Source organism: Drosophila miranda, chromosome XR (genome assembly GCF_003369915.1).
Source record: "Drosophila miranda strain MSH22 chromosome XR, D.miranda_PacBio2.1, whole genome shotgun sequence".
NCBI classification, from domain to species: Eukaryota; Metazoa; Arthropoda; class Insecta; order Diptera; family Drosophilidae; genus Drosophila; species Drosophila miranda.
The window spans coordinates 43,111,423-43,123,432 of record NC_046674.1 but is presented as its reverse complement, the minus strand read 5'-3'; the positions used below and the strand labels follow the sequence as shown (position 1 = coordinate 43,123,432).

Here is a 12,010-nt window from a genome sequence, read left to right as displayed (position 1 = left end):
CCTCGGTAAACCGTATGGGTACGGATGACCAGAGTAGCTTTCCTCAGAATAGGTGGTTTGGAAAAATTGGGCAAAAAGATCGGCAATTGCCTGATCAATATTTGCCGACGTATTACAAAATGATAGCGAGGATGGGTGTGCGGACGTTTAGGGTCCTGAGAAAAACGTATCCTGCATCGAGATAGGTAGTTCTTATAGCATTGTGCGTTAAGAACTGAAAAGTTTGACCGAGCTGTTACATAGCGAGAGTGAGTGAACCAACTTCTAAAATTTTTTTATAAAGTCTTGATTTTAAGTTTTTTAGGCTAGATAACTCTTTGGTAAACCAAGGGGATTTTCCAGATCTAATCGGACAAGAATCAAAAAATGTGCCAAGAGCATTAAAAAAAATGTTTGTTCCTTTTATGACATCAGTGCACAAGTACAAAGCGGACCAATCAAAATCCCTAATGAGTTTATTAAGCTTCGTAAACTCGGCTTTACGAAAGCAACGGACACGTTCAGGTGGCCTACTCGACCGATCCAATACAGTTGGTCCTATATCTAGCGACACTTCGAAAGTAGGATGGTAGGCGTCTTCAGGTATAGTGAGCGGAAGGGCTTGGGTTAACAACACTAAGGTCGGATCCGATACAAAGCACAGATCAAGCAATCGACCCAAGGAATTTTTTTACATGGTTGACTTGAGACAGGGACAGGTCAAGCAAGCCGTCAACAAAGTCATGTCGTGACATGGGCACTAGGTTACCAGACTCGTTTACCGAAGACCAAACAGTTCCTGGCAAGTTGAAGTCACCAAGATCTATCATATGATCTTTATCTGCAATCAGAACCCCTCCTGCACGTTGAGACGAACGATCCTTTCTAAAAGTTGTGTACCGACCTGCCAAAACCTCGGAACTAAGAATGTCCGGCTTTAACCAGGTTTCATTAAACACAATAACGTGGGAAGCAAATGCAACACTATCCCGGAAAAGAATGCTGAGCTTACTACGCAAGCCTCTTACATTCTGATAGGTTACTAAAAGAGAAGTTAGTTTTTTGGAAAGGTGGAAGCAAGACGGGAAGTTGAGGAAGAGGAAGTTGAGGTTGAGGGTGGCACACTGGAAAGATTTGTAAGGGATATGGGGGGCCTATTCTTCATCTTAGCCTTAAACTCCTTCACCACCAAATGCTCCGGCCAAAATTTGGCGGAGCAAATGGTGTCAAATTGAGTTGGGGAGATGCTTATCTTAAACGAGGCTATCTCCCTGGCATAAGAGAAGTTAAATTTCTCTACCTTTAAACCCACGGCTTTTATTTTGCTTTGAATAAAAGTAATTACATCATTAGATGTGTGGTCAGGAGCCAGCCGTGAAACAAAAGCTTGTCGTTTTGGTTGGACTCCCACCAGTGGTTTAGGCACCACAGGCCTAGTACCTGTGGTGGCAATATCCGGATGTCCAGACCTTCTTGCGGACACCACGGAAACGGACGCTGCAGACGTACTTCGCTGCACGTTCTCCGAAGCGATGAATTCGGCTACCGAATCTGCATCGCCAGCAGCTGTCGTTGCCTTGGAGTGGCAAACGAGATTAACTGCTGCACATTTGGAGTGGTCGGAGTCATTTTTTTCGTCCGCGAACGGCTGAGTGACGTCTGGCACATGCAGATCCCGCGGAGTTACCCTTTTACGCCTCGGAGACTTATTCAGTAGTTGCAGACTGCCAAATTGAGACTCCATGGCTAGGAGCCGATCGTGCGCCCTTCCGAGTCTGGCTCATAAATATGACCATGTCAGTCTCAACCGCACGGCATGCCTCACAACGATAGTGCAAGCCATTTTGCGTGCACTACACTATCGCAGAGCCAGCAGGGAATACTCAGCTGATCATGATTTTTTGGCACACACCATATTAAAACATTTGAAAAAAATTAAAATCAAATAATATTTTAAAACAAATGGCTATCAAACCAGTGTGCCAGACTAACGCTAATAGGAGGAGAGGAGAACAGTTGCAGCAGCAGCTAATGAGAGAGAGAGAGAGCTAATGAGCAGAAAGTTACGAGAGCGAGATAGATAGAACAGTTATTGAAGTTGAGGTGATAGCAAGAGAGTGATAAAACAACAAAAGCTGCAAGACGAGAGACGAGAGCTGTAATGCAATGTAATGCGTACTCACGGCAACAACAAAAACACGACAAGCCAACGCCGAAAAAATTGAAGTTTAATAAATAATGTTTAAACACAAATCAAAGGGCATGCACTCGCGGAATAGAATAGATTTCCAGATTGTAGGCTGGTTCGGAAGTTAATTAAAGTCTATTTATGAAAACACCGGTTTTTTATGCAAAACAAAGGGAAAATATGCGGAGCGCAAAACAAAAACGCGTGTGATCTACGAAAGAGAACGAAGTTTTGAAATGATCTTAATTGTATGATCAACAAAGCTTCCTCATGGTCACATATCTTGCGGACATTAAGCTATTGTTTTCGCTTTGTACATCGACGCGCGTCATCGTTTTTATCGTCAAGGAAGCTTCAATATGCCCGCTTTAGGGTAATCAAACATGTCCAGATGGAGTTCTTCCAAGTGGAGTACAAACAGCTGACCACTGGACAAGCACTTTCTCAAAAATCCAAGTTTATTCGCTACACTTCATTTGTTGACGACCAAGGAATTCTGCGCGTAGGAGGACGCATTGGCAATTCGATGGCAACCTTTTATGTAAAACATCCCACACTTCTCCCAAAGGAATCACCAGGCGCTGTTTTACTAGCTAGACACCAGCACGTCACATCGCTACACGCTGCAGTCGAATTTATATTCCACACGTTGAGACAGAAGTATTGGATCCTTGGAGCCCGTAACATAGTCCGCAAAATTGTATTCAACTGCAAGCCAAGGTTCAAGGATTCTGGAAAACTTTGCTTCCTTGCAACCTCGCACGAACTGGCAGCAGAAGTCCAACAACATAACCGTGGACACTCTGTGGTACTAAAGGAGCCGAATCAACCGCCTAGCAAGTGGCGTCTTGGGCGAATCACCGAAGTTTATCCTGGCCAAGACGAGAGGGTTCGAGTGGTCACCGTAAAAACAGCCCAAGGAGTTCATTAGATACCTATTACCAAACTTGCTGTGCTTCCCATGTTCTGAACAGTCGTTCAGGGGGGCCGGTATGTTGAGAATTTAGCCGCGTAGTTTTAGTTCAATGTTCATGTATATTACATCTGCCCTATTCAAATGCTCTTGATTTTATTAAACCGCTTAAGTAACTATTTTTACGCGCATAGCTGTGTTGTTATTGCTTGTGTCCAAAACATAGCTGTAATTTTCTGACAAGTATAGCCAAAGCCCGCAGCTGCTCACGCATCGATGTGCACCGTTTTGCATTGGACCGTCGCATCGCATGATGCGGATCTCTTTTGGCTCGACTTCGTTTGTGGAGTGAAAGTTAGTAGAAATTTATAGATTTCTAGAATAACCAACCGCACGCATAGTTTGTACCGCCGCATCATCGACTCCCCCGCTATTCATATACATACATGTAAAATACCTTGTAATATAACCACCAATATTAAATAAATAAATAAGCTCAATATTTAAAAGATTAAACAGTCCACTAAGTCATAACCACGAAGCGACGCACCAAAGCGGATTAAACCGGAAAATATTCTGGAGATTGTTCGAAAAATGTTTAAAGTCCAGAATGAGCAGCAGAAATTACAGGACGAGCACCAGGAAACAAAGCGAGAGATACACCAGCAAACTGCGAGCAGCCAATGCCAGACTAACTTCCAAACCGAGCAATTTTTACGGGAGTCCAAAGTGTAATGTTTATATATTACATATATGTATAGCTTTATTCTAGTCAATAAAAAAGCCAATTTAAAAATTTTAAACTGTTGAAATTTCACAATTAAGACCATAATATTGTTATTTTATATTCATCAGCTGCTTTTGATGGATGATAGATGTTGGAAGGTTCCATTGATAATCGGGGTTTCACATCTGTCAAAAAATCCCACCGTTCTCCGGGATGTTCTTAATATGCAGAGCCTAATACAAATGTATGTATTTGTATGCTTATAGTCTTCGGAATCCCACCGTTTGCTTTAGAACGACATATCGATGGACAAAAAAAACCGGGACATATCGTTCAATTAAATATTATCGATAGTGCCAACGATGGTTGTGCAGCCCTAAGTCTTATATTTAGTATGCTTGAATTGTAATTCACATTTATCAAATACATAGATACTTTCGGTGTTATCAATATGCCTAAGGAACAGTTTCGTGCATCGGCTCTGAACAAAAAAATGTAAGTGTCTCCATCTTAAATTTGAACTAGTTAAAATCACCGTTTCCCCAGTTCACATGTACAGTTTGGAATCAGTGGGGCCGATGAGATTCAGCAGGAAGCGCTGGTAAGGATCACCTCAAAAAATCTCTATCAGGGACAACGACAACCGGTGCCTTCTGGCGTACTGGATCGTAGAATGGGCATCAGCACGAAAGATGCTGTATGTGAAACGTGCGGTCATGGTTTGAATGAGTGCATCGGGCACTTTGGCTATTTAGACTTAGCGCTCCCAGTCTTCCACATAGGCCACTTCCGTGCCACAATTAATATTCTACAGATGATATGCAAGTCGTGTGCTCAGGTGATGCTAAAGTTTGAGGACCGTCTTTCATTTGAAAAAAAGCTACATAATCCAAATTTCTCATATCTGGGAAAAAAGGCCTTGCATGCACAGATGTTGGCCAAGGCCAAGAAAGTCACAAAATGCCCACACTGCGGAACCGCCAACGGAGGCGTGAAGAAGGGTCCTGGGCTTCTGAAGATTCTGCATGATCCATACAAAGGGCGCAAGGTAGATGCTGTGTTTACAAGCAACATGGATGAAATGCTTCGCTCGACAGAGTTCAATCGCGACCTTAATCTTACACTCAGTAATTACAGCACGGCTGAGGAGCTCACTCCACTAATGGTGCTGGACCTTTTTGAACAGATCCCACAGAGTGATGTAGCCTTATTGGGAATGTGCTCTCGTGGTGCCCATCCAAAGCATCTAATTGTGACGCGTGTATTTGTGCCTCCTGCCTGCATTCGTCCATCGGTATTATCAGAAGTAAAGGCCGGCACAACAGAAGATGACTTGACTATGAAACAGAGCGAGATCTTACTAATTAATGATGTGATCCAACGGCACATGGCTACCGGCGGAAAAATAGAACTTATATATGAAGACTGGGACTTTTTACAACTGCATGTGGCCCTTTACTTTCATAGCGAGATCAGTGGAATTCCGATCAACATGGCACCGAAGAAAACTACACGAGGCATTGTTCAGCGTTTGAAGGGAAAACAGGGACGATTCCGATGCAACCTATCTGGAAAACGTGTAGACTTCAGCGGCCGTACCGTCATTTCGCCGGACCCCAACTTGATGATTAATCAGGTTGGGGTGCCAGTGCGTGTTGCTAAGATTCTTACCTACCCGGAACGAGTAAATCTCGCAAACATTCGTCATATGAAGCATCTTGTACGCAATGGACCTGGCACGCACCCAGGGGCCAACTACGTCCAACAGCGGGGTTCTAGTTTCAAAAAGTACCTCGCATATGGCAATCGTGAGAAGGTTGCACAGGAGCTTAAATGTGGGGATATTGTGGAGAGGCATCTTTGCGATAATGATATCGTTCTATTTAATCGCCAACCTTCGCTCCACAAGATGTCCATTATGTGTCATCGCGCCAAAGTACAACCCCAACGGACGTTTCGTTTTAATGAGTGCGCCTGTACACCATACAACGCCGACTTCGACGGTGATGAGATGAATCTTCACTTGCCACAGACTGAGGAGGCCAGAGCCGAGGCATTAATCCTTATGGGTAATCAGTCAAACTTGGTTACGCCAAAAAATGGCGAGATTTTGATTGCTGCCACGCAGGACTTTATAACTGGTGGATACCTGCTTACACAAAAAGAGGTTTTTCTTACCAAGGAAGAGGCGATGCAGTTAGCTGCCTGCTTTTTAGACAATGAAGACTCGACCATGAACATTCAGATACCAGCACCTGCTCTTCTTAAGCCGCGCCGACTCTGGACTGGAAAACAAATATTCAGCTTGCTAATGCGCCCAAACAGCGACTCCCATATTCGTCTCAATATGGTGAACAAGGGCCGAAACTATACAAAAAACATGGATCTATGTATCAACGACTCTTGTATGTGGCATTTTATTATACTTAACAAATGAATTTACAACTAAACTCGACTTTCTGTGCAATAATTGTAGGGATTCACATCCGGAATTCTGAGCTAATGTGTGGTGTAATGGATAAGGCCACAATGGGCTCGGGTACAAAGCAATGTATCTTTTATTTACTGCTGAGGGACTTTGGTGAAGCGCACGCTACCAAAGCAATGTGGCGATTGGCCAGGGTTTGTATTTTAACACAAAATGCCCACTAACTTTTTTTTAACTGTTACGCAGTATTGGTTTATATTCCTTAATATTTATGTTGTGTATGTATGGACATTTAAGATTAAGATTTTATACCCGATACTTAAAGAAAGTATAGGAGTATATTAGATTTGTGGGGAAAATGGATGTGTGTAATGCTCAGAAGGAAACGTTTCTGACTTCATAAAGTATATATATTCTTGATCAGCATCAATAGCCGAGTCAATAGAGCCATGTCTGTCTGTGCATCCGTCCGTCTTGTTTGACGCCTAGTTCTCAGAGACTATTAGAGCTAGATTACCGAAATTTTGTATCCAGACTCCTATGATATCACACTGAATGTATTTGTTTCAAAATTTTGGCACGACCTTTTCCGCCTCCACAAAGGACGAAAATCTGTGGCATCCACAATTTTGAAGATACAAGAAAACTAAATATGCTGAATCGTAGAGAATGAAATTATATCTAGCAGAATGCCAAATCTGGATCAGATCTGATTATTATTATAGCCAGAAGGAACAGATCTATTTGCAGAGGCTAGGCAACTCCATCCACGCGTTAGCTTATTCCCTGTCTCGTTCGCACACACTCTTGGTCGTGAATGTGTGCGTCTTCTGGCGCAGGGTACCGGGTATATCGGGTGACTGAGTATCGAGTATAAATGTAGAGTCGCGGCCGTAGCTACGACTCACAATGTTCCCACTGCTTTGATTTCTGTAAAGGATATACTTGCAGCTATCAATAAGCTTTGAAAGCATTGTAACTTTTTTTACGCCATTTTTATATATTTTTTAACGCACAGAACTAATCTCAATATAAGTATATACATATGTACATATGTATGTTCTTGATCACATTGTACTATATAGGTCGATATAGCCATGTCTGACTGTCTGCAACCTAGTCCCTCAGTTTTAAAGTATCGCAATAAACAAAACTGCGCAATAACTATTATCAGCAGAAATCTTTTGTCAACGTCGGGTTCTTGATCTGACCTTTTTAAAAAATCTGTTAAATAACGAACAATTTCTTTTTTATTCTATTTCAACGAAATTTTGTATATAAGTTTTCTTTGATGAATATGCAAATCATTTGTCAGAATCGGCCGGATTAGTCCACTAAATCATAAGTACTATAGCTGTCGAAAAACATATATGAAAACATTTTTTTATTAAGCTAATTTAACCAAATTTGATAAAAAATAAGAGCATTTTATCATTAGACTAAATCGAAACGTTCGGTCAAAAAAGCAGTCTGGAGAAGTTAAGCTGACCGAGACCGTGGCACAATGTGTGAAATAACCAAACTAGCAGGTTTATATATGAGGTATTTTATATAACATACATCGGTTTTTACTGAAACGCGGAAAGCGTCGCCTACTTTATACCCGGTAATCAGTCAGTATATGCAATATATGTCGAACCGTTTGGTAGATTATTATACCCGATACTCAAAAAGATTAAAGGGGCATATTAGATTTGTGGTGAAATTGAATGAGTGTATTTTGTGTCCAGACATCTGTTATCTGTCACTGTTACAAGTGCATTTCAAGACTTCGCCCCGCCCCCTTTCGCTCCCACAAAAATCGAATATCTGTGGCATCCATGATTTTAAAGATACGAGAAAACCAAATACGCAATATCGTAGAGAATGACTATCTTCTAGACTGCAGAATATTACAGCCAGAATGAAGAATGAAGAAAACAATCTTATTCTCTCTCGTTCTGTATCTCTCTAACACACACGTTTCATGGTCGGCTTTGCCTATCGCTTAAAATTAGCGCCTACATCTCAGAGACTATAAGAGCTAGAGCAACCAATTTTGGTATCCACACTTTTGTTAGATTTCACTGTTACAAATGCATTTCAAATTTTCGCCCCACTCCCTTTCGCCCCCACAAAGGGCGAAAATCTGTGGCATCCACAATTTTGAACAAACACACAGTCAGAGGGAATGACCATATCTACCAGATTGCCGAATTAGATTAGATCGGATCATTATTATAACCAAAAGGAAAAAATCAATTTGCAGTGACTACGCAGCGCCAGACGACACATTCTGACTGATTTTCTGTGTCTCTCACACGCACTTTTTGTCGTGTCGTTCAATGTTTGCGAAGTCAGGCGGAGAAGAGCCATTCTGACTAAGTATCGGGTATAAATGTAGAATTGCGGTCGCAGCAGCAACTCACATCGTTCCCCCTAGATATATATTAAATTTGATCTGTTTTCGTTTTTTTTTTAATTTTTTGTGTTTTTACATTTTTTACACAAAAAGAGAGATAGAGAAGGAACGGCTCATCGCTCAACGGTTCAAACGAGTTCCAAAATCTAAGAATTCGAAATACTGAACGGTTTAATTAATCATTAATTTTTAATTTGAAAGCTTAATACTTCCGAGACGGTAAGCTGAAGTTACAAATGTGTTTGGGTCAGATTTCGGATCAGAAAAAGTCGATTTGGTTTGAAGCGTAAATATGGTGTTGCATAGTGTTATAACTAATAATTATAGCAAGAAGGATTACATTAAATTGCAGTGGCTACGCTACTCCTTTCACGGGCCTACTCTTTCTATCCTTTGTCTGGCGGAGAGGAGCGAAATATAAAGGTTGATGTTGAAGTGAGTAGAGCGAGACACAGATATAGCGTAATACAAAATGGTGGCGGAAAAATAAAAACATAGAATATTTTATAATAATAATTTAATTATAAGGTCATTAGGTGAAAAGAGGATAAACAAACGGAGTGCAAAAATTAACATTACAACATAACTAGCACTCGTGGTTCCTTTCTTTTTCTCTATGACAAGTGCTAGCAAAATTGGGATAATCAAGAGATCCCTCCGCCTCACTGCATTAATTAACAAATCAGTTGGTCAACGATACCAAATGTAAGAGAGAGAGAGAATGTGGCTGTCATCCGCTTCGATACAAATTCCGGCGCTTACGTATATTTACATATAAAATATATTGTAGAGGTTACATAAATCATAATCACATGTGTATGTATATATGTATATCTATATGTATATGTATACCGGGTAAATTGGCAATATTTTCCCCAATTTCCTGCAATTGGCGGTTATATTGCTTAAACTCAAGGCTTTTCCCAGCATAAAACCAATGAAATAATACAGCAGTCAAATGGAGTCAGATCTGGAAGGGGTAGAGACCGATTCATCCAGCAAAAAAAGACATGCTTTTGAAAAACTTGAAAAAATTAGTTTTTCATATAGCGAATTCCCAAAACCAAAACTGAAGTATTTTTTATTATTCTTTAAACAAATTAAATTTAGTATTATACTAAACTTAATAATAGTTGATTTCTTTTTTTTTTTTTGTGAGTAGTTGTGAGGTTTTTTATTTCACAATTCGAGAAATCGCTATGATCCCAGCTTTGTAAAGCAGATTTTATCGAGAGACTATCGGAGCATATTACATATAGTATGGCGGCAGGCTGAGCACTTCAAATGCTACGGGCGTGAAAATGGAGTTATATAACTCCAGATCTTCCAGCGACAATAGTATTTACGGTGTCAACAACGGCGATAGTGGTGGCATCAGCTGTTTTTGATCCGTCTCTTTAGAGCCAGATTCCTGATCCGAGCTTGTCCTTTTCGCATAAACAGCGGGCTAGAAACTATGAACTGTAGTAGGTCTTGCTCTTGGCTGAGGTAAGTTAATGTTGATGTTTGGCTTCTTGCGGGGCCAGTATGAAAGTGATTTGATGGAGCGATGTGAATTAGACGATGGCAAGTCGAGCTATGTGCTGTAACTGGCGCAATACCTGAGGTTCGACAGACATTTGTATTTCCTGTTTTTTTTTTAAGATAGAAAAAAATTGTTTTTTTTTGGAATGAACTGCATGGTTGACTTCAATACGGTCCGAATACTGGTCAGTCCTGATTCTTCCAGAATGCAGGCCACGGCAGAGGTGGGAAATGCGCTAAGTGCGCAGCGAACCGCACCGTGAGATTGAATTTTGTTGATGTGGGATCTTACGCACCATCCGAAGATTGGAAGGCCATAATCGATTTGTGAGAGTATTAGGGCACGCGAAATATTTATAAGTGTGTTTATTTGGATGCTAGTGTATTTAGAAGATAGGAAATTGATCATGTTAAAGCGGCGTTAGAGCTGTTTTCTAAGGTTAATGAAATGTTGTTTAAAGAGAAGCTTTGAGTCGAAGGTTATACCTAAGATTTTTAATTAGTCTACTATTCTAATGAATTGATTCTTAAAGTCAATATCAGCGATGTTACATCGGTGTTTGCGGCAAATGTGTAGTTTAACTTTTTCTATAGCATATAGATTTGATACAAGGATATTCTTATGTCTAGTCAAAATGCTTTTAAGTTCTTCGAAAGCCGTGAGAAACTCCGTTGAAAAGATTGTAGGTGTTTGCAGCGATATTTTTACCCGAACTCTGATAGTGCGATTGATCATAAAAGGGTTTATACGGTTATACGAGTAAAGCCTAGGACCAACGCCCCAGCTCTCGAGGCAACAAAGCACCACATGTAACCCCTTACAATCGAAGGCTCTTTCGTGATTTTTTGACGAGAGAGCATTGGACACGAAGTGTCGGCGCGCCTTAATCAAAGACTATAAGAGCTAGAGCAACGACATTTTGTATCCAGACTCCTGTGATATCTCACTGTAACAACTGTATTTCAAAACTTGTCCCAGCCCCCCTCCGCCTTTACAAAAGACGAAAATCTGTGGCATCCAATTTTAAAGATACGAGAAAACAAAACAAACAAAATCGTAGAGATTGATCATATCTTCTAGACTGTCGTATCTGGATCAGATCGGACTATCATTATAGCAAGAAAAAACAAATCAATTGCAGTGGCTACGCTGAAAAATTGCTGTCCACAGAGTACGTTGACCAGACTTGTCCAAAATCCTCTGAAATACGGTGGGAAGAGGGCAAAAGTCCTGAAGCTCTTTTAATATATTTTAGAGGCGTAGGTGGAACACCCGTTAATCGTTTAATGTCAGTGAAAAACATTTTTTGTATGAGATAATGGAGAGATTCGGGAAGTGTTATCGAGACAATTTCGTTTCAAATTTTTTGCACTTGTTTTCGAAAAGTTCCCAGTTAAAATGATCGGTCTTATACTTTGGAACCGGTGGTGAGTTATCGGTGCTTAATTGAGTGGAGAGTTGGATAGAAATAGGGAAGTGGTGACTACCATGGGGTTCACCCAGCACCTAGACCAGCTACAGTTATTAGCAATTTTTATACCCGATACTCAAAATGAGTATTGGGGTATATTAGATTTGTGGTAAAAGTGGATGTGTGTAACGTCCAGAAGGAATCGTTTCCGACCCCATAAAGTATATATATTCTTGATCAGCATCAATAGCCGAGTCGATTGAGCCATGTCTGTCTGTCCGTCTGTCCGTCTGTCCGTCCGTCCGTCCGTCCGTCTGTCCGTCTGTCCGTCCCCTTCAGCGCCTAGTGCTCAAAGACTATAAGAGCTAGAGCAACGATGTTTTGTATCCAGGCTTCTGTGATATGTCACTGCTACAAAAATATTTCACAACTTCGCCC

The 12,010-nt window shown here is 40.9% G+C and overlaps 1 protein-coding gene across 2 annotated transcripts in view; it reads left to right on the top strand.

The window, feature by feature from the left end:
• The first annotated feature begins 4,155 nt into the window (after positions 1-4,155).
• LOC117186162 (DNA-directed RNA polymerase III subunit RPC1) overlaps positions 4,156-12,010 on the top strand; it is a 77,431-nt gene continuing 69,576 nt past the window's right edge. The window contains exons 1-3 of one of the 2 annotated variants that reach the window (XM_033386385.1): positions 4,156-4,302; positions 4,354-6,212; positions 6,284-6,429. In XM_033386385.1, the coding sequence (XP_033242276.1) occupies positions 4,259-4,302; positions 4,354-6,212; positions 6,284-6,429 (2,049 nt within the window). In that variant the 5' untranslated portion in view covers positions 4,156-4,258. The remainder of the gene's footprint in view (positions 4,303-4,353; positions 6,213-6,283; positions 6,430-12,010) is intronic. The other variant, XM_033386386.1, reaches the window with a different exon arrangement.